This window comes from Enhydra lutris, unplaced genomic scaffold (genome assembly GCF_002288905.1).
Source record: "Enhydra lutris kenyoni isolate GAN:26980312 unplaced genomic scaffold, ASM228890v2 scaffoldscaffold2, whole genome shotgun sequence".
NCBI classification, from domain to species: Eukaryota; Metazoa; Chordata; class Mammalia; order Carnivora; family Mustelidae; genus Enhydra; species Enhydra lutris.
Window position 1 is genome coordinate 1,803,974 of NW_019154086.1, and position 24,447 is coordinate 1,828,420.

Sequence of the window (24,447 nt, forward strand, 5' to 3'; positions counted from 1 at the left end):
TAGCAGCCAGCACTAACATATTGAAGGTGACTGCTCATGTCTGGTATGGTACTTTGCTCTTTTCATCCTGCTCCTATTCAGGGGAAGCAGATCATGCTTCTAATTTTCTTATAGCAACCTCACCACTCAGGGGACCCACACTCTTCTATCAGAGAAGATGGAGGGCACACTATTTTGCAGATTTTTTCTCCTCTGGTGAAGTGGTAGGTCAGATCAGCCTTATTTTTGACAATTCAGATGTTTTTGATTTGGGAAGGGAATAGAAGTCTCCCATTATGTCCTTAGGTCCTGTTTGTGTTCTCTAGTCTCAGTATTGCCAAGGACGCTTGAATTCCCACTCAGATATATACTCTTTGGGTAAATACTTTAGTTCCAAAATTACAAACTGGTGGCCCTCAGGCTGACTACATGTTCATGTGATTTGGTTGGGGGGTTTTTTCTTTTGTTTTAAGGTTAAGACATCCCATAATTGAGAGACTACTTACAAACCTTAATTTTTAGATTTTTTTGAAAAACTGGACAATCTGCCAACAATAGGACTGAGTGAAAACTATCATGATGGAACTGAGTAGAGGTTGCTCCCTTTTTAAGGAATATTCTTCAATTACCCACAGGTGCAATCATCTCTATTATCTCCCTCACTGGCAGATCAAATGCCATGTGCCTTTTATGACTGTGTTAAGATGTTTCAAGTAAAGAAATATGTACCTATACCTATCTCTATACATATGGGTCTTAGATGGACAGCATGTGTATTATGCTTATTTCTAGCCCCCTTTTATCTTTTTTCTTACTTTCTGATTCTTGTAGGCACTTGGACTGACTATCCCTTCTCAGAACCTTGAATGTGAAGAAGGGTTACATATACCAAATGCTACACTGAATCCCTAATAATACTGAATTTTTCAGCTCTCAGTTCTAAAACTAGGAGATTTTTTGTGTAAACTTCCATTTCATTTGAAACATTTTCTCTCTCTTTCTCTGTCCTTTCCCCAATTTCCCCTCCACACACATTAGAAAGAAACTAAAGAGACACTTTGAACTTTCCTAGTACCTAAACCAAGTCTTGATTTCCTGAAATGGAATACTCTTCTGATATGAGTTCAAGAGCCATAAAAAGAAAGGAGAGAGAGGTAAAAATTTGTTAGTACAAATAAAATCACATAAAAATATAACTTTATTGATGCTAACAACTTTAGGCAGTTTATAGAACACTAGTTTACAGTGAGACAGAACACCATGTATCTGTGTGTGTGTGTTTGATTCTTCCAAGAAAAATGTGCTGTAGGTTTTTAGTAGAACTTATTCCTACAGCTTCCACCACAATCAACTCATTTCCACAATGCTCTCTTGGGATACACATACCCTATAAGTGTCATAGCCCAAGTACACCTGACTGACTCATAATATGACATTAATCAACAAACTCAAAGGAAACATATTTAAATTCTTTGCTCATTTTGAAACCATTGGGCAAGATAGAGGATCAGACTTTAGGCAACTTTCACATACTGACCTTCTAGGGCCCAAGAAGAGTGTGCTCTTCTGAGGCCATTAGAGGCAATAATTCTGGATTCGGGTCCTCAGGTCTTTTGTCTCCTAGAAATAAATAGTTTTTAAAAATCAATAAAGGGGACACAGTCTGGTAGTCCATTAGATGATAAAAATGTCAATTACTCCCATAGGTTCATAACACAAAGAGGGCTGGTATAGATAGATAGCAGCCACCACCCACCACACGGTAATTATAAGATATAGAAGTCATTGTTATTGGATAAATCCGTAAAATGGTGAAGAGCAAGGGCTGAGATCTGGGAAGCGGGGGGCTCCAATCTGGTGCCATTTTGTATCCATTGAGTTTCTGATTCTTGGGGAACAGGCTTACAGAGGTGTGTCTCCCACTGGGGCTGGGTATGTATCTCTGCCCGGCTCTTGCTCCTAAGGTGACTCTCTCCTTCACAGTAGGTGACACAGCAGCGACAGGCTGCAGAGGACTTCCCTCTGTGCTTGGACATCATGTCTGGGCCTGGAGAGGTGCCTGATGCTCTCCCTGAGCCCTGGAGTTCTGGGGGCTCTTTCAAACGACTTCTCCTCCTTTGAACATGGTCCAGACTGATGTCAGACTGGGAAGAACAGCTTTCATTCCAGCCAGAGCTGGCACTCAGACTTCTCAGGGGAAGTGCCAACCGCAAGGCCTTCCAGAATTTAGAGCCAGAATGTTTGGACTTTTCTCCCTTCCAGCTCACAAAAGACACAGATTCCTTCAGCTGCAGGATGCTTGGGTGTGGGTGCTCAAGGGGACGGTACTCAACCACAATAAGCTTGGTGGAAATAGAGTTCTGGCACATGACACCCAGTTTAAACTCCAGCATGCTGATGCTTTTTTCTGTCACATAGTCTGGGCTCAGGACAACAATCATCCTTCGGCTTCTCTGAATGAAGTCAAAGACTGCTTCCACTGTATCTATAGGAAAATGGAAAGATAGGACAATGCCTAGTGAAACTTTACATAAGCTGTAGTTCATCATTGTCCATCCTACAAAGTAGCAATAAGTAAACACTTAAGAATATAGGATCTCAGTGTTAAGTAATCTACCCAGCTAATGAATCTCACTTAAACACCACTCTTATCAATGATTGCCAAGTCTCTGCTACCTTCATGGATGAGGAATATACCACCTCTAAAATCAGTTAATTTCACCTGTTTGTAAATTATTTTTTTGAAATATTCTCCCCTGCCAATTTTACCTGGTGGTCTTGGATCTGATATTTTCACATGTTTAAAATATTTCACAACTATTTTTACCTCACTGTATTTTCTTCTCATTTTTAGATTAGGATCAGCTTTAGAATTTTTATCTTATTCTCCATAAGACATGGTATCAAATCTCTTCCCCCACTTTTATCATTTTCCTCTGAGTAACATTCAATTTATATAGTATTTCCTGAGAGTAATACCTTGAACTGGCCTCAACACAATGCTCCAGACATAGTCTGATCAGCAAAGAGCTATAGGGAATTACCATCTTCTAAAAACCACAGTTATATCTTTTGATTCTTAAAATTTTTGGACACAACATCAGACAGTTCATAGTATTGATCTTGTTATCAACTAAAATCTCTCTCCTTTTTTTCATGTATAAGTGTGAAAAATGGGATTAAAAATCAATTAAAGGGGTAACAACAGACAATGGGCAGGTATCAATTAGTTAAGACTTCTGACAAAGCACTAACTTTTAATATGTACTGAGGGGGATTTGGCCAGAGATTCCTATGGAAAGTCCCAGAGATAAATGTAGTTCTTAGCTCATCACGAAATTTAAGGGATTAAATAATGTGATTTTCTGAAGGAAAGGATTTCCAAATGTGTAAATCAGCCATTGACAATGCTGAAAACAGGTGCAGACAGACCATGAGGTTGAGTACCTCAGTGATGAAACAGTGATGGAGAGACCTTCTAGTCTGTGAAGACAAGCTGAAAGTTTGCAGTGAATTTTGATCATTATGAATTTGAGAGAGTAAAAGAGCTGTGCTCCTTGCCAGATTAGTTCTTTCCAATTAGTAAATTTAACATAAATTTGAAGGGTAATTGGAAGAGACATGTGCTCAATTTTGAGGATCCTTTAACTAGTTTTGTCAAGAGTGTGAAGTAGTTTTAGAGAATTTTTACTTTGATCTTAAAAGATAAATCTAAAGTTTTATTTATCTTCAAAGCCTGTGTGTGTGTGCACGTGCATGTGTGTGCGTGCGTGTGTGTGTGTTGGACACTTCTTTGTCCCAATCCTACTGAGAACTTTTGTACCTGCCTTTCATAAACCTGAGAATGTACAAGTAGAATATCTGCTGCTCCTCCTGTCTCATGAGAAATACGATATAACCTTAAGGCAGCATGGATGGGTTTCACCAAAAGGAACTTTGCGCAAATTGTATGTGTGTTCATGTGTGTGTATTGTGTATTTTACTTCAAAATAGTCACATTAAGACAATGTATATTCTGTCCAATGGAGATATCACTGTTGAAAATAAAATGCTGTCCTATATCCTCTAAAGAAAGACTCTGTGTGTGTTTTTCTAATTATTGGCACCCCATCCTGAAAATGTAAAATTTGCATTTGAAATAGGGCAATGCTAAAGAAACAGATATGAGTAGTGGAATTCAGTAACATTGAGGAATGTAATGGAGAAGATGCTTATCATTTGGGGGAATGGGCTATTCCTAGGGATCTTCACACATTATTTTGAAGGAAGCTGCCTCCTTTATGGCATATTTTAATACTTTTCATATTGTAAAACTACAGTTGAGAATGTGAATTGTTATGTTTCAATACTGAAGATTATTTGGAGAGGGAGTCATAAACTGGGTCATTTATTCTGTTGGGTTCAAAAAAGTAAGGTGTGGCTATAGACTGATGAAACCAGATGTCTTGTGTGGCACTAAATTAATTTTGAAGTCATGTTTTCTGATCTAGAATTCATCAATGCTCTAGAATACTCCTGCCTTTAAGTCACAATCTCCCTGGAATTCACCTAGAGGAAAACTAGGACTGTAGTTTTGTTCTCTGGTAGGTTACTGATGTATGCAAGGGCAGCAAATCATCCATCCATAAAATGCATACAATAAGAGTAAACTTACAGGATGGTTAAAAATTAAAAATAGCAATATGTAAATGTCTACAGATCATAGACATTTGAATTAATCACTTTGGTTAAATCTAGTGAACACAATATTAAACTAATGTAGGGCTAATGTTAATTGAATTTGAATCAATTCTTCATGGTAACTTTAAAGAATCACCTTAATATGGATTTATAAGTGGATTCATAAGTGAATAATAAATTTAAAAAATTCTGTCTATTTACTTTAAAATACATGTGAATAAAAAATACTACTGCAACATTTAATCTCCTAGCCCATTGCTCTCTTTTAGCTGTATGTTATTCGTCCTCTGTCTCCATACACACACAAACACACACATACACATACATGCACAGGCACACATGCACACACACACACACACACACACACAACCTGGCACACTAGAACAATTCATTTTATTTAAATAACTTTTTTATTCACATGTAAAAAATGTTCTTGATATAAAATTCCCATTTTTCTCAGATTTCTGTCAGAAAGAGAAATTTAACTAATGTAGCTTCTAACATTTCTTTTTATGTGTATCATTAATTCTTTTTATTCTCATTTCTTATGCCCAAACATGAAAATAAAGACATAAAACACATGCACAAAATAAAATTCAAATCTGAAAATAAATGGTTTATTTTTAAAATAAACAAATTTACAAATCAAATGGAAAATGGAAAATACAAAAGTTTATGAATAAAATAAAAAGATAATAAGATAATCTTAAAATATTAAAACCTATGCAAATAAATGGATAATTAGCAAGTGGAATGATGCTTTTGTTTCCCAATACAATGGAATGCTCGTTTATTAGAATCCTAGGGAATCACCTAAGTTACAACATAAAAGATAATTAAATAAATTTTATATGATCATGTAATTAGACACTTTATATGTCATGGTTCTTTGTTAACTTGGGTGCAGAAGATCTTTATATCATATACCTGGAACCATTAAGGTTTTTTTAAGCATTAGAGATAGTTTTTTTAATATTATGGAGCAATTTTTCCTTGCTCTCAAAATTATATTTCCTCATCTCCCTCAAAAATTTTGTAACAGGTATCTTCTGGGACTTAAAACTAACAGAAAAACATTGAAACAAAATTATCTTAAGAATGAGAACAAACAAAAAATCCTCGAAACAAAATTCTCTAAGAATGAGACAAAATGTATCATTTAGATGTGAGATGTTTAGATTTTAGCATTTGGAAAATTTCAATATCAAAGATCAGTAGATAAATAAGAAAAGGAATATCAAGAAGTTTCTAGGGGTACCCAAAAGCATTTGGGATAAATATCGAATCCAAAAGTGCAAAAGAATGCAGCAATGGCAAGAGAATGTCCCCCTTGTGATGGGACAGTTCCCCATTACCTAAAGCTCATGCAATTGATATTCAAAGCTTATCTGGAGTCAGCCTTCCTCTGGTCTTGAGGATGAATGACTCCATACCATAGTTTTACAGTCAGGAATTCATGAAGTTTTTCTTTTCTTCAATTTAAAATGATATCTTCACTATAGAGAAATGATTTATTATGGGCTTAACACTGATGAAGGACACTTAAATGCAGGAGATAGTTTTAGAATTGGTTATCAACATTCATAATGCTGGGATAAGGGTTCCTTTAAATTATGAATTATGGTGTTTCACAGGATGCTCAGCCTTATTTATAAGTATTTTATTTTCCTTTTCTCCACTACTTAACAGTCCAAATAGAGATTTATCTCCGTAGTAGTTGAACACTAAGATTACCATAGTTTAGTTTCTAAGAGTGTATGCTTGCAACATAGTAGATGATCAATTAATGCCAGGGACTGGTACTGCTCAGCAGTGACCACAGAAGCTCTGTGTCCAACAGATTCCACTGCACCCAGACCAAATGTAGCAGCAGTAAGTTATTCCTACTAATTTAGGGAAGGTGAGAACTAACGACGACTTCTCTGTGAGTTGTGATTTTACAAATAATGTACAGGAAACACAAAGGAATTACAGTAAAAACATAACTTAAAAACTGGATGAGAGTCCCAGTGGTTTGTAATATTGTGCCAATATCTATTTAAAGTCACATGTATGTGTACATAAGGGTGTGTGCATATATATATATACACACACACAAATGCATACATACATATATACACACATATACAATCAACATGTGTATATATCTACATACAATGTAGATCTATACATACATGATTCGTGGGCATGTGCATACACATACGTGTGTGTGTGTGTGTGTGTGTGTGTGTGTGTGTGTGTGTGTGTACACCGCAGGTATTCACCACTCTGTAAACTCTGGACTTAGTTTTCACTTTTCCAAGTCTTAAGATTTTACTTAAAGTAAAACAAGTTTCATGGAAGAGACTTTCCAGACTGACATGTTTGGACTGAGTGTATTAACTGTACCAGTGAATAAAATATGGAAAATACTGAGTGGTCCAGTTAATTCTCTTAGAGTATTAATGCCAAAAGCAACTTGCAAGGTCACTGAGTCTAACTTCCACATTTTACAGTGGAGAGACAGAACACGTGAGGAGAAATCACTTTTCTAATATTCACATTAGCAAGGCTAAGATGAAAAGACAAATTGCTGAACGCCCTGTTCTGTGCTTTTCTCACAAGCCAGAACATGCCCTAAAAGCATTTTGCTGTTATTTCACTCTCTCTTAGCACCATTAGAAGCTTCCTGTCAGACTGAACCAAGTGTAGAGCCATCTGCAAACTCTAAATGGTTGATACGAGGTACAGTAGATAGGGAAGATGAAGTGACAAGTACGGGTTGACCTACAGATATCCAGGAGTTTACTGAAATAAAGAAAAATACGGTATGTTTTTCAAGTTGACAAATGTGACATCGATGACCGAGATGGAGGGCACAAGGGATCTGGTAGGAGAAAATGCCGGTAACCCCTTTCAAACCATCATAAGGAACACTTTCAGTTACACCGCTTCGCACCGTCCTCTGTGGGTGTCAGTCGGGCTGCAACAGGGCAGTGCCCAGCAGAATGAGCACAAGAGCTCATTGTCGTCAGCTCAAACGAATTTGGGCACCGATCATCTTTTTAATGACTCGGAAACCCATAAGGACCTTGTCAAAAGGTAAGTTATCTTTAAGGGGTCTTGAAATCCACAGCAAAAGACTGCCCCACAATGTTAAGATTATAAACAATGAGAGAGAAAGAGGGGATAGAGATGTGGGAACAGGGGCAGAGGATGCAGAAAGAGGAAATTCACATCAACCAAGTCTTTGCCTGCGAAGAACATAGTGACGTCATTCCCTGGTGATGGACTGGTGGCGCGCCATTCTAAACCATAGCATTGCCTGAGGAAGTAGAACGACCAGTCATACAGTCACCCTGAATGTGTCCCTATGGGGAGGCTTTGATAGAATTCTGTTCTGTCTGTGAAACATCAAGCTGGGAGTAAAGAAAGGGCACTCTTCCTTCCCGGAGTGCCCTTGGTTCTTTTTACCCATTTAATTGTCCCTTTCATACATTTTTCAAGGATGAATAGGAGAGACCCTGCTCGCCACTCCTAGACCACCTGGAACTTTTCTTCACTGGCATGGCCACCTGCAGCTGTTTCCAGAACCTGCCCTGTGGGTACTTGGATTTCTCCCCTTTCCATTTAATGACCGTGAGCACCGTCTTAGCCCTCTTCAGCTCTTTCACCTTCGTCTCCTTCACCGCCTTGTACTGTACTAAAATGACGTTGATGTTGCCCCGAGAGGCCATGTTTTCTAGGCCAGCCTTGAGCTCCAGAAGAGCTTGGGTTCCCTGGAGCACGTAGTTGGGGCTTAGGACAACCAGGAGGCGTCTGCTTTTCTGAATGAAGCTCAAGGTCTCATCTGTGACAACTGAGAAAGAAAACACCGTGGGGATTAGTGTTGGCCAAGAACTCCCCAAAAGCCTGGGGCTTGAGTGTAGTGTAGGGAAGTGTAGGAAACTTAGGGTAACAGCCTGGGAATTGGGATGAAACTTTTACCAAGAACATTTGCAACGATGGAATCCTTCGACCCACTCACTCTGTCAAATAAATGCCACACTCCTCCAAGATACTGAAAACTATATGCCCATATTTCAGCCCCCCAAAAAATTCCAAACAGGCATGAAGTCAAGTATACTTCTATAACCCTGGTCTTCAAAAGCATTATGAGAAGTAAATGGGTTGTACAGCTATCAGTTTCCTCAAACCACACGGCACACTGCAGCCCAGCCAAATCAGCTCTTGAGCCCCTTCTCCCCCCAAATACCCATGTATTTACTCTCTCACGCCAGTGGCTATTCAAAAATATAATCATTATAGAGGCAAAATCATGGAAATTCATTTCTCACTAACAGAGGAAAGCAAGAGTAGGAACATTCATTTTGTGAAAGTCCTTCTCTGCTGCCAGACTCCTACCTGACTCAGACTGGTATCACTATGTCCTTAGAATAGGAACTTAAAAAAAATCTAGCCAACTGAATGGCATTTTGGCTGGCATCACATTCTCAGCTCAGCTTTCTATTCTGCTCTCTGTTCTAGAGCTTAGATTAGTCCCTACATCTTTCTCCTTAAACTCCTCTCATTACTATGAAGACACGGGTTTCAGTAGGCTGCTAGCTGATGTGTCTGCCTTCACTAACAGGCAAATGCTTTCCTCAGGTCAGAAAAGAAGAAGTAGAAACAAAGAAAATGGAAATTCAGTGTAATTTTATTCTGTTGTCATGGGCTCTGCTTAGTTCCCATCACCAAATTCTTGGAAATAATCCATCTCCTCAGGGCTGCTTATCCAGGACGGTATAATCCTTTACCTGGGATTCCAATAGAAGCCAATTCCAGGGAATGCACTAGTGCTGTGAAAGCTATTTCATGGCTTACAGTACTCCTCAAAGCAATCATTCTGCTCCTTCATCTTCACAGGTACAGAGGCAAAGGGGAAAGACTTGCAATTAAAATTCCATGTGCAGCCTGGAGGAGAATCCAGGAATCAGTAATTACCTGCTCCACGCAGTACTGCTGGAGCAGACCACGTGTGAGCATGGAAAGAGACCCAGAGGCAAAGAGGACGAAGAGCAGCAGAGAGAAGGCAGATCACAAGGATCAACCATCAGAAACAAGATGCAAGAGTAATTACGTAGAACTTGAATTCTTCAAAGAATTATCAACCCCTCTTGGAGGGTCATTGTTGTTATACTGTTTGTCTTTATATAAATTTCACACTGTACTAAGTATTTGTTGAATGGCAGAATGAATGAGTAAGTGGGTGAATAAGTGACTTAGGATTTTAAGTCTTAAAGGGAATGGAATTTGTCCCTTAACTTGTATAATCATGTCACCATTTCCGGGCAAAATAATACTGAGAGAGACAGCCACTGTAGAACACTAACATGATGGACTTCTAGATCATGGCTGAGGAGATAGAATAAGTGGTCTGGCTAATTCAGAATGAGAATAAACATTTAAGTCTATTTTATATCTCCATTATCCATATAACATTTTTAAAACATCTGAAATGATGAACACAAAAAGGATTGGAGGGGAGGAAAATTAGTTTGTTTTGCTGAGGATTAAACACATTACATGCATTTCAACAGCACAAAGTTTAACAGTGAGTATAGGAATGGCCTTTTTAAAATTTTAAACTACATCTCAAATGTATGAGCTGGTAGAAAGGAAGAAACAGACCCAAGAAAAGGGGGGATTTAAATAGCATTGGCTTGCTAGAAAATAAAAGTGAGGAAAAGGAAATTAGTAAATGCCACAGGGAAATAATCTAATTATTATCAGTGAGTACTATTAAGAAAGATGCCATGCATTCTCTTCACAAACTCATTCTTAGTAAAAAGCAAGTAAAACTCAGTCTTTGTATAAGTGTTGTTTAAACTCAATGTTTGGGCCCCCCCCCCAAAAAAAACAAGGGAAATTAATGCAGGTTAGCTTAAACTTTCTAAAAATCTAAATGTGTGTAAGCAGAACACTTAAAACTGAGGCATTTTATAGAGTCCTAATCCACTGTGCACCCACACTTTTCTGACTTGGAGTTCTTAAAGCTTACAAGGGGAGCTATTCTAGTACCATAAATGGCACCTCAATGATCTATAACTCACAAGGTAATTTGATTCCTAAAGAAGTCTCCATTACATCAAACATCTGAACATTCAGTGTCCAATGATGCCAACACAGAACCCCACCATGACTCTCACACATGACCGCAAACTAAGGATTCCCTTTGCATGAAGGGTGGCATCACGTGTACTCAAGAGAAATACCTACTTCCCCCAGGTAGACTGTCACGATCAAAGATGCACAGCTTGTATCCAAATTCATTCTCCAAGACACCACGGAGGGTCAGTAACACAAACTCTTCTTCCTCAGCATTCCTTGCATAAGATACATAAATATCATATTCCTTCCCATCTAGCAAAAGGAAGAGAGATCCAATATATATTAGAAAAGTTTCCTAATTGTACTGCATTTTTTCTTAAATCGAACTTGTGCGTATTAGACATTTTCAACTTTCTTACTTGTATGAATTATCTGACAGATTTCAGTGTGATTTCCCACTTGTGACAGGTCTCCAGGCAAAATGACTATTTTAAGGTGTAATTGCAAATTTTATCTGATGTGTCTTCTACTCTCATATCACTAAGTTTTGTTTTTATAGTGGAGAATAAATGAGGTTTGGCTCATTCAACTATGAATTAACATAATCAGGACACAAATAGTCAATCATAGGTGTTGGCAATTAATACCACACAGAGAATTTATGGTTCCCGCCCTAGTTTGTCACTACTAATACATTAGAATTATAAATGGAGAAAAACTTTTAGAAAGGCTCTAAATTATTTATACCTGAAAATAACTGCAATTAAAAATATACTCAGATTCCATAAACCCATCTTTCCCAAAGGTGCCTAATTATAAACATCACTCTCTGTAAAAATATAGGTTGTCTCTTCCACAAACCGACGGGCTGGAAATCTTTATGGGAGGAGTCTAAGAATCAGTATGTTTAATTGTTCCTTTCTTGTCACCAGGCAAATTTACACTCGTGCCATGCTTCCAAAACTTCAACGTGCCCTTTAATCACTTGGGAATCATGTCAAAATGTAGATTCCTGACTCAGAACACAGGCATTAGGCTTAAGATTCTCCTCTTAACAAGCTCCCATGTGATGCCGACGTTGCTGGTGCCTGGACCACTCTTTAAGTACCAACAGTGTGGGCCTGCACTGTCTAGTTACAGCAAACACAGCTACACGTAGCACTCGGACGCTTGCAATGCAGCTGGTCTGAATGTAGATGTGCTTTCAGTTTAAAATACAACACAGGCTAAATTGTGAGATTTTGAATACCAAAAAATAAGACTAAAATATCGCCATTAGCTTTTAAATATGCATGATTTGCTAAGATCATAATATGTCAAATACATTGGGTTAAATAAAATATATGATTAAAGTAAATTTCACTTTGTTTTTACTTTTCCTACTATGACCACTAGAAAATTTTAAATTATATATGTGGCTTGCAGTATGTTGCTATTTGGACAGGCTAATCTAGACTAAACAAATATTGAACCAAGAAAGCAAAATAATGTACATTAGAAGAATTTTTAATAGTAAGGGCTGAAACCAAAGATAGTTTGATTAAATCTCCCAGTTATTCTAGCTTTTATCAAGGCAACATGTTTTCTGAAAATGATAGTAGAAGAAGGTATTTAGATCAAGCTTTTGTTACTCACCTAAAATGGTTTCATCTGTTCCAAAATGAGCCCGGTAAAATAAGACCATCTCCAGCCAGTAAACGTGGTAAACAACAATGAGAATCACTACCAGCAGGACTGTGGCTCCAAAACCACATGCTAATTCCACTGTGTATCTTGGAGCTATCAATGGAGCAAACAAAAAAAACAATTGATTTCTACGTGGTGATCACAGTGATCTATCATCCTGCAGATAGCCAGGTAAGCCAGGCAGCTGGGCCATGAACCTGACTTATATGTGTGAAAAGCAGAGATAACATGATAGGCTTTAAGCATTATGTTTTAATGCCAGCCTGTGTCATATGTATCTTTTTGTTTTCAGCACCTGATATTGGTGTTTTAAACTACTTGATGACTTGAATAGACTTTGATGTTATATAAATACATATTAATGGTATATAAATGGTATTATAAATGCTATATATATATACATATAAATGGTATATAAATGGTATTTTCTAATACCAGCATTGGAAAGAATTTAGAAGGTCATCTCATTCAACTCATGATCTGACACACGAATTTCCATAAAATATTTTTGAAAAGTGTAATTTCATCTCCCATTTGTCCATCTTTTGGGATGGAATCCTTACTACTACTACCCAGACCAGACCATGATTCAGATGGAAATTTAATTCTTGGAGCATTTGGATTGAGTGAAAATCTTAATGTGCTTCCATTAGTCTTAATTCCATCCTCTCGTCAGTGCCATATGGAAAAAAAAATTTAATTACCTTTCCTATAAATTTGGAAAAAAGCCTCAAAAATCTTATTTTCACTGGGTAGATACAGAGGGTATCCACCAAATGCTGAGTATGCTTCGGTTTGAAAGTATCTCTCAGGCTTACACTTCTAGGACACATTTTCTGAAAATTAACTTGCAATATTCAGGTATGGACAGATTCCCAAGTTATCTGCTTACTTTTATATGACAGATATTTTAGAAATTTCTTTGGAACTATCAGAAATAGAATGAGGTACTTCCTGACTTCCAAAAACTAGAAAAGTTTTAACTCAGTCCTGTAAACAAGGTCTGTCATGACCAAACCACCAACCGCCCTACTGTCTCATTTATCAGTACCTTCCCCTCAAAAACGTGAGGAAGATTTTGCTTCATGTCTTTGTTCATACTGTGAATTCTGGTGAAAATAGTTCTTTCTCTTTCTTTAGTTTTCAAGTCCATGCTCATACATCATTATTTTGTGTAAGCTTTCCTAGAATAAAATTCCTCTTGCAACCTGACATCTGCCTGACAGAAATTCCTACTCTTCTCATTGTCTATAATTCTATTATACAGTATTTGTTTTATATTGTAATTTGTCTATAAGCCTGCTGCTCCATTCTCTCTCACTCCTCACTAAACTGTAATTTATAGTCTTCTAGGGAAGCCTATGTCTCCTTCATCTATCCTACCACTAGAATATGTAGGATCTCAAGTTTCCAGGTATAACACCATCTACGTCAGAAACATTGAAAAGAAATCTCGTACTACTATGTATCAACAATTTCATTTGGTTGCTTTATTAGCTTGTGATAATGAAGTCTAAGTGTTTGAAGAAGGAAGAGAATATTTGGGTCTGAAGCAGGAGTGGCTTAAATTATGTAATAGTTGTCGACAATTACTTATTGACAATTACTTATTAACATCTATTATTTGCCAGAAGCTGTTGGGGATACAAGAGTAGATCAGACCGAAGGGATTTCTGCGCAGTTACGGTTAATATTCTAATGCAAGGAAATAAATAATAGGACAACGAATGCTAGGTAGTGATCAATTCTATAAAAGAAATAAAGCAAGGTAATATGATGGGGAGCACTGAGAGGCTGGGCTGGGGCAGAAGAGGTATATGGGTTCAGGTAATGAGAAAAGGCTTTTTGATCACCTGAGCATTGTGTTAGGTGCTTGCCAAGGTGAGGCATGGAGGAATTTAGTTCAAAGCTGGGATTGTTATCCCTGCTCTCTGACTCCAAAGTCCAGACATCTTTGCAGAGCTCTGCCATGGAGTTTAATTATAGATCAAATACTAGTGGAAAAAAATCCCTTTTAAAACAGGTATGTATCCTAAGGGGAAGATGGTAAGCAGTCTGGAGCTGAGCCTGAAGTTCCTAGAGTTTCAAGTTCATTATCCTCAACTCCTATGCTAATCCTATCTCAGAGATACCCTGGAACTCCACAATGGGAATTATTACCAGGTATTCTCATGCTCATTCCATGAATAATGGTGTTTAAAATAAGAAAACTCCACCACCGAATGTCAAAAGCTATCTTAGGGCAATTGTTGAGAATTTAGTAAGATCAGTTTGGGTAGCTGGCATGAAAACTGCTGCGTCCTCGGTATTTCTGAGCACATGTTATGTTAACAGTACCCTGGGGTAGTTCCCACTGTCATCTTCATTATTTGCTCAGTTATTTTGGCTCCTTCTGGCTGGACATTTTGTAATGGGGAGGGGGGGGAAAAAGAGGCTGGCGGATGCACTTACCTGAAACGGATATAAGAAAAAATATCAATAGATATCTTGCCTAATGATCAAAAGATCAATTACTCTCATAAATGTCCCTCTGTAACATTCTTTTACTACTGCCTATTTTATTTTTAGTGCGGATTTTTACTTTGGTTTTGGGTCATTTCATAACATGTGTCATATTTGCAGATTGTATTTTGTGGGGGCCATCTTGATGATATCCAGAAGTTCCTAACACTGTTTAACTAATTGAACTCTTGAGATAAATAATCCACAAGCCTGAATTTCTAAATGGCTTGATTCACATGCAGAAAATGTTCAAAAAAGTTTTCATATAAAGCTTTGCTGGCTTGCAGGGAGAGGATGACGCTCAGCCCACATTTTCTGTCTGCCCCAGCCAGAACCTCTGTTGTTTTGGCATACAGATTTTACTCTGATGCAATCCCAAACCAAAGGGTTTCCAATCAGGAAGGGATGATGCAATTTGACCAAACTGCACTCCTAAACTGCTTCACTCTTTGATCTCACATATAATTGACTTAGGATAGAGCCAATTTTTGCCACTTGCTCTGCTGTTATTCCCTGGATCAGGATTTCCTCCTCTCCTTTTGCAATTCAACAGTAGTAACAGGTACCGAGGTCCACGTTTCCAGCTAACCACCTTGAGTTAAACCAGTCCAGGACTTTAGCTCCAATCTTTTTCCCTGTTTCAAGTTATCAGTCTCCAGTCTTCTTTCTTCTTGGAAACCTAACTTATTTTCTTTCTCTTCATGAGTCAGGACCTTGCTGTCCACTGGGGCTCTGAGCTTGACACCAGCTGCTTGGATTTCCAAGTATCTCCTGCCACAGAACCTGTGTCTATTCTTCACTAAATTGCTGAGACTTTTAATTTGGGGAACCACGTAATGACCATTTCTCTGAATTACAAACAATTAGAATGCTTTATTTAGATGATGGTAAACCAGAGACCTATCCCTGAATTAACCAGCAGACCTGCTTGGTTTGACTATCATAGTATTTTAAAATGTGTGCATTTTACCCTTCAGTTTCCGGCCTTAGAGAAGGAATGGATACAGGAGTGGCTTTCTCTCCGTAGTATTTATTTACAGTGGCCCTTTTCCTAAGGTGAACCACTGGTGGTTGTTCTGTGTGTGATCCGTGTGAGAAAGGACACCAAAAAGTTGAACCCCACCATCACCCTGGTTTTTGCCTGAAGTCACTTTCAGACTGTGGCACAGAACAGGGAAAACCACAGGTACAGTCATTATGGTCAGGTAAGGACTCAGAAATCACACCTCAGAACTACGGAGTTGGGCTGAGTTCACAGGGCTGGGGAAGAACATTGTGTGGAAAAAGTGCTCTATAAATCTCCAAGGGTGATCTCAAATCTTTGGAAAAATATAAAGTTCTGCATAGGTCGGATGACACTTGATAAGATCAAGCAAAGAACAGGTGCCAGTCAAAGAAAAACTACCAGGGAAGGAACAGCTATCAGGAAACTGGGAGCTGAACAACTCAAGGTGCACATGCAGGGTTGGGGGACACTTGAGCTAAGACCTGAGTAAAGACACTTTGGGTAGCTCCCATGTGTTAGTAGACAGCCCAGATAGTCTAGATATGTCCAATCTAGCCTTGGAGAAAAGGATATTTTTCAGATGTCCTCTAGCAATGGGAAGCAGAACACTTCAAAAAAGCAAGCCGTTAAGCAAGCAAAATAACTACCCGTGAGAACAAAACAATACTCACTTTCAAAAATCAGACACTCAATAATGCAACATACATAATGTCCAGCATATGTTAAAAAAATAAAAGACAAGAAAAAGCAAAAATACAAAACAAAAAAACAAAACAAAAAACCCACCCATAATGAGAAGAAAAATCAGCCAACAAAAACAGAATCAGAGGGGCACCTGGACAGCTCTAACAGCTAAGTGTCTGACTCTTGGCTTTGACTCAGATCATGATCTCAGGGTCCTAAGATGGAGACCCACCTTGGGTTTTGCTCTCAGTAGTGAGTCTGCCTAAGATTCTCTCTCTCTCTTCTGCCCCTCCCCACCCTTCTTGCATGCTCTCTCTCTCTCAAATAAATAAATCTTTAAAAAAAATCAAAATTGACAAAGATGATGGAATTAGCATATAAGCACTTTAAAATGAGTATTATAAATATTCCTGTTGAATTAAAAAAGAAGACAATGGACATCATTAAGAGCAAATAGGAAATATCAATAGGGATGTTTTTTATGGCAAAATGGAAATCCAAAAACTGAAAAATACAATTCTGAAATTAAAATTGCTGCAGACTAAACATCAAAAAAGAAATTATTAGTGGAAAACTAGAAACTACCTAAACTGAAACACAGGAAGAAAGAAAGAATGAAATGAAAATGAGCACCTCAGTGGCCTGTAGAACATCCCTGAATGATCGATGCTAAATTTGATGGTACTACTAGAAGAAAAGGAAAGAATGAATGAATGAATAAATGAGCAAAACATATCTGAAGAAGTAACTGCTGAAGTTTTTTTCAAACTAAATGAAAAATATAATAAATCCATGGAACCAAGAAGTTTAAAGAACCCTAAGTAAGATACAGTCAAATGAAACCACGCCAAACATTTGATAAATTTCAACAGATACTCACACACACATACACACACACACACACGTGCGAGAATTACATATAATTCTCTACACAAACCAAAAATAGATTAATCTCTCATATAGATAAAAGCCAGCTTCGAAAAACCTATAATTAACATCATATTTAATATATAAAAACTGAATGCATATCTTCTAAGATAGGGAACAATGCAAGTGAAGCTGCTCTGATTTCTACTGATCATGGAACTGCGAGGTCCAAGAGAGTAAAAGAGGCGGAAAAAAGAAATCAAAGGCATAACGTTTGAAAAGGAAGGAGGAAAAGTATGCTTATATATGGGTGACACAATCAAGTGTATAGAAAATGCTAAGGAACCTAACTAAACAAGCAGAAACCCTATTTAAGCAGTGAATTTAGAAAAGTCAAAAGACCAAGATCAAAACATAAAAATCAACTAATTCATTTCTAGTTATGATCAATGAGCAATTGAAAAGTGGAATTTTAAAAATACCATTACAATAGTAACAAAAACAAAATACTTAGGGATAAATTTAACATGTGTAAGCCTGTATAAATAAAACTAGAAAAAAAAAAGGAGCTGAGAAAAATCAATGAAAATTAAGTAAATTGAGAGATATATCATGTTCATGGATTGGAAAATTCAATATCATTAAGATTTCAATTCTCCTCAAATTGGTTTATAAATTAAATATGATCCAATCTAAGCCCAGAAGACTCATGTAGAAATTGACAAGCCAATACTAAAATCTATATGAAAGGATAATATGGTCTTCAGAATATTTTGATTAATCTTTGAAAAGAAAAAAGGAGGAAGACAATAGTTTCTGACTTCGTGATTACTTTAAAGCTATTAGTTAAGATAAAGTAGTATTGGACTAATGACAAACAGATTGATAGAACAGAATAGGGAATGGAGAAATAGACCCACACTCATAGAGTTAATTTTTTAGGCTAAGCTGTCAAAACAGTTCAATAAAAAAGGGAGAGATTTTTCAATATGAGGTTAGAATAACTGATTTCTATATGGAAAACAAAAATAAAGCAAAAAACTAAACCTTAATCCATACTTCACAGTGTAAACAAAAATGCTGAAATGAATCATAGGCCTAAGTATAAAAAAAAAAAAAAATCAAGATTTTAAAAATCATTTTTAAAAACCAAAGATTGCTAATACAGGATTTAGAAAGTATAAACCGTAATAGAAGAATTGATAAAATGGACTTCATCAATGTTTTAAAATTCTGCTCATAGAAATAAAATAAAATAAAATAATAATAAAATAAAAAAATAAAATTCTGTACAACGGTGAAAATGTTCACAAAGTCATATATCTGACATATATATATTAACAAGCAACCCAAGAACAAAATGGGCTGAAGATTTTAATAGATACTTCATAAAGGAAGAACTATTAATTGTCAGAATGTCCATAAAACAGTACTTAACATCATTAGTATCTGAAAATGCAAATTAAAAAAATATAGCGTGATACTAGTACCCATTTACTACAATGGCTACAACTGAAAAGTCTGACAACTCCAAAAGTTGGTAAGGATGTAGAGCACCTGGAATTTATATACATTGCTAGAGGAAGTAGAAAATGGTACAACCTCTTTGGAAATAGCTTTGGCAGTTTCTCATGAAGTTCAACACACCTTGCCTTAGTCCCTACCTCTCTCCTATTATAAAATCACCGCATGTTTAACACATTTACATTAGCTGGCTCTCCTTTCATACTTTGCTTTAACTGATTAGATGAAATTGCGCTGTCCAAAGACCTAGCCCAGTGAATTCTTCTTATTCTGAGCCCTTCCTGTCAATTTTTTGATGAAAGACGTAGAATGCTTTGTCAATGAATCCAGAGAAGCACTCATACATAGAACATATGAATGTGGACCCAGATTATCACCTTTGAATCCCAGCATTACCTGGCCCAGAAAAGGAGCCAAGTGACAACCCCACAACACTTCTGGTACCACAGGATGTACACAGCCCAGGCTGGATTCTACATAATACTGATGTAATTTTAGCAGAGATCAGCCAATCCAGTGGATGCACCTGTCATTTCACATTCCTGACGCCATTCACACTCAACCATTCAGAGCATGGCCCTGTGTGAAAGGGAGCTACTCACATAGCTCCGGCAGGCAGACTTCTGCATCACTCCAAGAACAAACACGATTTTAGTTGATTGTTTAATCATATCTATCTGACAATAAGTAATTAATTTATGTCATCCTCCATAATTGTTTCCCAGAACACATGTTTCAAAAAACGACTCCCACGAAATGCCCCATACTTCAGGAATCAAATATATTTGGAAAATAAAACCACCCTGCCTCCTATGTTCCAGTTCCACTCAGATATTCACAACAACTGTTAATAGTGTGAAAGACTCCAAGGGGCCCTTGACTAAAATAACTTGATTAGTTTTATTTAACCTAGCCTTTAATGATACTTTATTTACTGTAAAAGCTTTTGTCAAATTACACCTGTGAAAATTTTGTGGAAATAATAAGTAGACTTAATATTTGTTGAGCACTTAATATACATGTATATAGGACAGTAATTGTGCTGAATACCTTAAAACAATCTCATGAGATAGTGGTATCATTTGCCTACTTTAAATATAAAGAACTTGAAGCTCAGAGAGGTTAAGTGATTTTTTTCAAGATCACAGAGCTAGGATGCACAGAAACCAGGATTCCAACACAGGCCATCTGAGTCTAGAGTACAAATAATGAACTACAGTACTATAAAGAGTCCTAGTAGTGTTCTTAGGAACTAATTTGGGAAACTTCCTTCTATTATTTGGTTGAGTCTCACTGCTTGACACCGGCTTCTGAGGGGCAGAAGTGATGAACTCTCCAGAACCAATCCACTAAGACTTCTTAAGTGGCATATAGACGTCAGTACTTTGCTTTTTACTTTCTAAATTGCAATGAAATGTTAAAATGAAGCTTGTTTTTGCATCAGCTTTAAAAAAAAAAGGAGGGGGGTTAAATTCCACTGCAAAATGTAATAGCTATGAGTTTTTTTTGTTTGTTTTGTTTTGTTGGGTTTTTTTTTTTTTTTTTTTTGGTATAAATATTACAGGCTCTCTCTGACACAAGGATCCACAATGATTCTGAATGACATGACTACCTGTGTGATAAATCATCATTATCTTTCTCTAGGTCACTGAAACACATTCTTGAAGGGAGTGATTGTCTGGGGTTCTGTGTTAGGTGAGAGACCCAAAGATAATTTTAGACACAGTCTGTTTCAGGAGCAACAGCTCACACAAGAGAGCTTTATCACTTTTATTTATTTTATAAAAAAATTAGTAATATCAACATAGAAATCCTTTTACATTACTTTAAGTCACAGTTTAAATAATTTTCATATTAGCAACTGTGGCTAGTGGTATGTTATAAATCTGTTTGAAAACTGATACATAGTATTTAAAATGATCATTTAAAAACTATATTTTTGAGAAGAAATATTTCATATTTTCCTTAACTACTTGAAAATAATTAGATGGTTGCTATTTATAATGTTTCATTATTATAGATAATGCTTCTAAGAATAGCAATGGGTACATAATTCTCTTTCTGTTATTTGTTCAGGAAAAATTCCAAAAGTATTAAGTCATATGGTATGGTCATTTTTATGACCCTCGAACTCTGCCATCAGTGACTTCTAAAAGGGTCTTTACAATCCACCAATTATATGGGATTCTACCAGCTTTATTATATCTTTGGTAGCTTTAAATATTTTCTTTATTTTTCATTTTTCATGACTGTACGGATATAAAATTATGCCTTATTTTCATAATCGTATGGCTTTTTTGGGCCACATTTGTGCACTAAGTTACTAAAAGTATAAGAAACAATATTCCGAGTGTCTTCACATAGATGGAAACTATCCCTCAAGATTTTTTCAATTCACCTTTGATTCATTACTATGTGCCAGATGTGCTAGCTGCTGGAGCACTGTCTTCTTATTTTCCTTATCACCACACTGTTACACTTGGAGTTCACAGACTCATCTGCTGAGGGCATCCATTACCTTTCTGTTTCACCTTGGCTGCTTTGTCAACCTCCCCTTTGGCATTTCTAGCATGACAGACATAGTTGCGCTTGAGATCCTCAGCAGTAACTTTTTTGATGTTCAAAATCTGAGTCCTCGTTTCATCTTCGGTTGGGGTCAAACTTATACTAGAAATAGGGGAAAGAAAATCAAAGCATGAGTGATACCACAGGGCCATGTTCTGGGAATGAATCAGATAAGGAGACAACCACAGGGCCCCCAAGTGAGGGCAGCCAGAACATCCATGAGCTGTGTTGCCTGAGAGCCAATGGTTACAAAGGGAGGATAACTTCTAAATTCCAGTGCCATTCTTTACCTTCTATAGCACACACAATCCCAGTATCTAGATCAAATCCCAGTGCTGGCAACATACGGCAGATCTCTCTTCAGAGTAAAATGTCTCCTTCCCTCAAACTTCTGAGACAGTATTCTGTATCAGTGTAGAGAGATGCTTCTGAGGCCATATCCATCTGGGTTTTCATCCAAGCTTTGCCACTTACTGGCTATATACTTTTGGTACAGTAACTAATCTTTCCAAGTCTTGAGTTCCTCCTTTGAAAGAGAGGTAAGTAGCAATGCCTACGCAGTACGTCCCATGTGTTGATTCACTCAAGCACTTTGAAGACTGAGTACATCAACGTGTAAGTATTAGAAAAATGCTTAATACATATTCATATAGGCTATTAATACCATCCTCAGCAATAGTTCATTCATTTCAGGGATTCCCAAAGCTTGGATTTTGAACATAGATAGAATACAAATAAAGAATAGAAAAGAGAAAAGAGAGTAGAAAATAAAAAGGATGAAACTCCATGGGTTAAATCCTAACATATAAAAAGAAGAGACTTCTCGAAGCAAGTACACTTTATGAAAATACATCCACATCTCAGCATGTCAGAGATCAAGTGCTTTGAATCCAAGACCAAGACTTAAAATCCCTTGGAACTACTTGCTCCAAAGAGAAAACAAAATCTCTCTCCTATAGCTGACATCCGGGTACTCCTTCCAGTGAGGCAGACCGTCGGTCATGAGAACTTGGTCAAGTGTGTGATGGGTTTAGCCTTAACTGAACTGCGCCGCTCCACTCTGGGCACTGAGCTGTGTTGCAGCAGCAGTGAGGATAGACAGCATGACTTTCATTATCATTCATTCGGTGTTATTATGAGGATAGGAACCACAATATTCAGAAATCCTGAGGGGATCAATAACTCTCCCTTTATGCCTCCCGCCACATCTTTAATCTATTCCTTCTGCAAAAGCTGCTCCAGTTTCAGGAGGCTCCTTCTGTACCTTTAAATATGTGCTGCTTCTCTAAATTCCACCCATCGCACAGGAGGTTCCTTTAACCAGGAACATTCTTTTTATTTCTTTACCTAGTTTATTTCTACTCATCCTTCAAATCTTTATTTAGGTACTGTACCATCTGAGAAGCACTGCCTAATCCCCTAACATTGACGGGAATCTTCAACTCAAGCTTCCAATAACATCCAATATTCTCCAGTCACTGCATTTATCACAAAATATTGAAATTTCTGCTCTATCACTCTTACCCTGATAAAATCTACTCAGTTAGGGACGAAGTATCTTGCATAGCACTTAGTGTCAAGCAGACATCTTATAACTTCTGCACAAAGTCTGAGTTTACTACAAGGAATGACCTAGCTTTTGAATCCCAGAAGTTCAAGTAGCTAAAGATCCATTTGTATATCATGTTAAGGCTCCCGTCTTAGAACGACTTTGTCATGTAGTTGGTCGGCTGCTGCTTTTTATTTACGATCGCCGTGAACCAACTGTCTTGCAATTGTGTACTTCATTTACAAAAGGATCTTTTATCTTCAAAGACCCATATTTTCCTCCTTGTCGACCTCACACCCTTCAAAAAAAGTTACATTTATTTAGAAATAAAATAAGCCAGCTTGTTATTTTAAGAGTGGGCTATATTACCACCTCATCCACTTTAAAAAAAATAAAATTTAAAGAACATGAATGTATTTAGTCAATATTTTTAAAAAATAACTATCAATTATAAATGTGACATGTTATGTGAGTTAAGAATGAGGAGGAAGACAGCAAGACAAGATAAATAACACAATTTATCTGAGGCATAAATACAGAGGTCTAGACTCCAGACTGGAGAAAGAAAAGAGCAGGGCCACGCCAACCAGCTTTCATGTATTCAGAGCCATGGATTGTGGCCTCTCATTCATGTGGGCTATGCATCCCATCTACTTTTTTTTTTTTTTTAAGATTTTATTTATTTATTTGACAGAGAGAGATACAGAGAGAGGGAACGAGAGAGGGAACACAAGCAGGGGGAGTGTGAGAGGGAGAAGCAGACTCCCCACTGAGCAGGGAGCCCAATGCGGGGCTCCATCCCAGGACCCTGGGATCATGACCTGAGCCCAAGGCAAACACTTAACGACTGAGCCACCCAGGCATCCTGCATCCCATCTACTTTCAAGTGGGAATCATGAATGTGTGATCATCGGAAGATACCTGGGTCTTGAATTGCAAGTTCAGGGATCCTACTTTGGGATGTGGCCACTAAAGACTTGAGAATCTTGCAGATTTTGGGTAATGATGCACCAAAGTCAGAGTTTTGACTTTCAATGATCAGTATACACCAGAAGGCATTCAACTGAGGGACAAGCATTGATCACCCCTTGTCTGAGCCAATGGTACCTTTCATTAACAGTTACATCAATGTTGGTGTCGTCTGGCTTTTTTCCGTCAATGGTCCACCAAACCTCATTGCGAGCGTCCTTCAGGAAAGTAAAATAGACTGTACAGGGGATGAGTAGCTCCTCTCCTAAAAAAACAAGTTAACCCATCAGTGTGTAACCTTCACAAGGCTACACTGGTTTCACTCTGTGACTAACCAGAAGCTATAAAAGTGTACTTAAAGCTCTAC

The 24,447-nt window shown here is 37.4% G+C and overlaps 1 protein-coding gene across 2 annotated transcripts in view; it reads right to left on the minus strand.

Moving 5' to 3' along the window:
- Positions 1 to 1,643: 1,643 nt before the first annotated feature.
- The window catches only part of LOC111151093 (interleukin 1 receptor accessory protein), a 125,731-nt gene continuing 102,927 nt past the window's right edge, over positions 1,644 to 24,447 (minus strand). Inside the window, exons 7-11 of one of the 2 annotated variants that reach the window (XM_022508865.1) lie at positions 24,219 to 24,345; positions 21,516 to 21,664; positions 12,364 to 12,507; positions 10,897 to 11,040; positions 1,644 to 2,464 (exon numbers count right to left, since the gene is read on the minus strand). In XM_022508865.1, the coding sequence (XP_022364573.1) occupies positions 1,746 to 2,464; positions 10,897 to 11,040; positions 12,364 to 12,507; positions 21,516 to 21,664; positions 24,219 to 24,345 (1,283 nt within the window). In that variant the 3' untranslated portion in view covers positions 1,644 to 1,745. Of the gene's footprint in view, positions 2,465 to 6,796; positions 8,498 to 10,896; positions 11,041 to 12,363; positions 12,508 to 21,515; positions 21,665 to 24,218; positions 24,346 to 24,447 lie in introns of those variants that run through there. The other variant, XM_022508874.1, reaches the window with a different exon arrangement.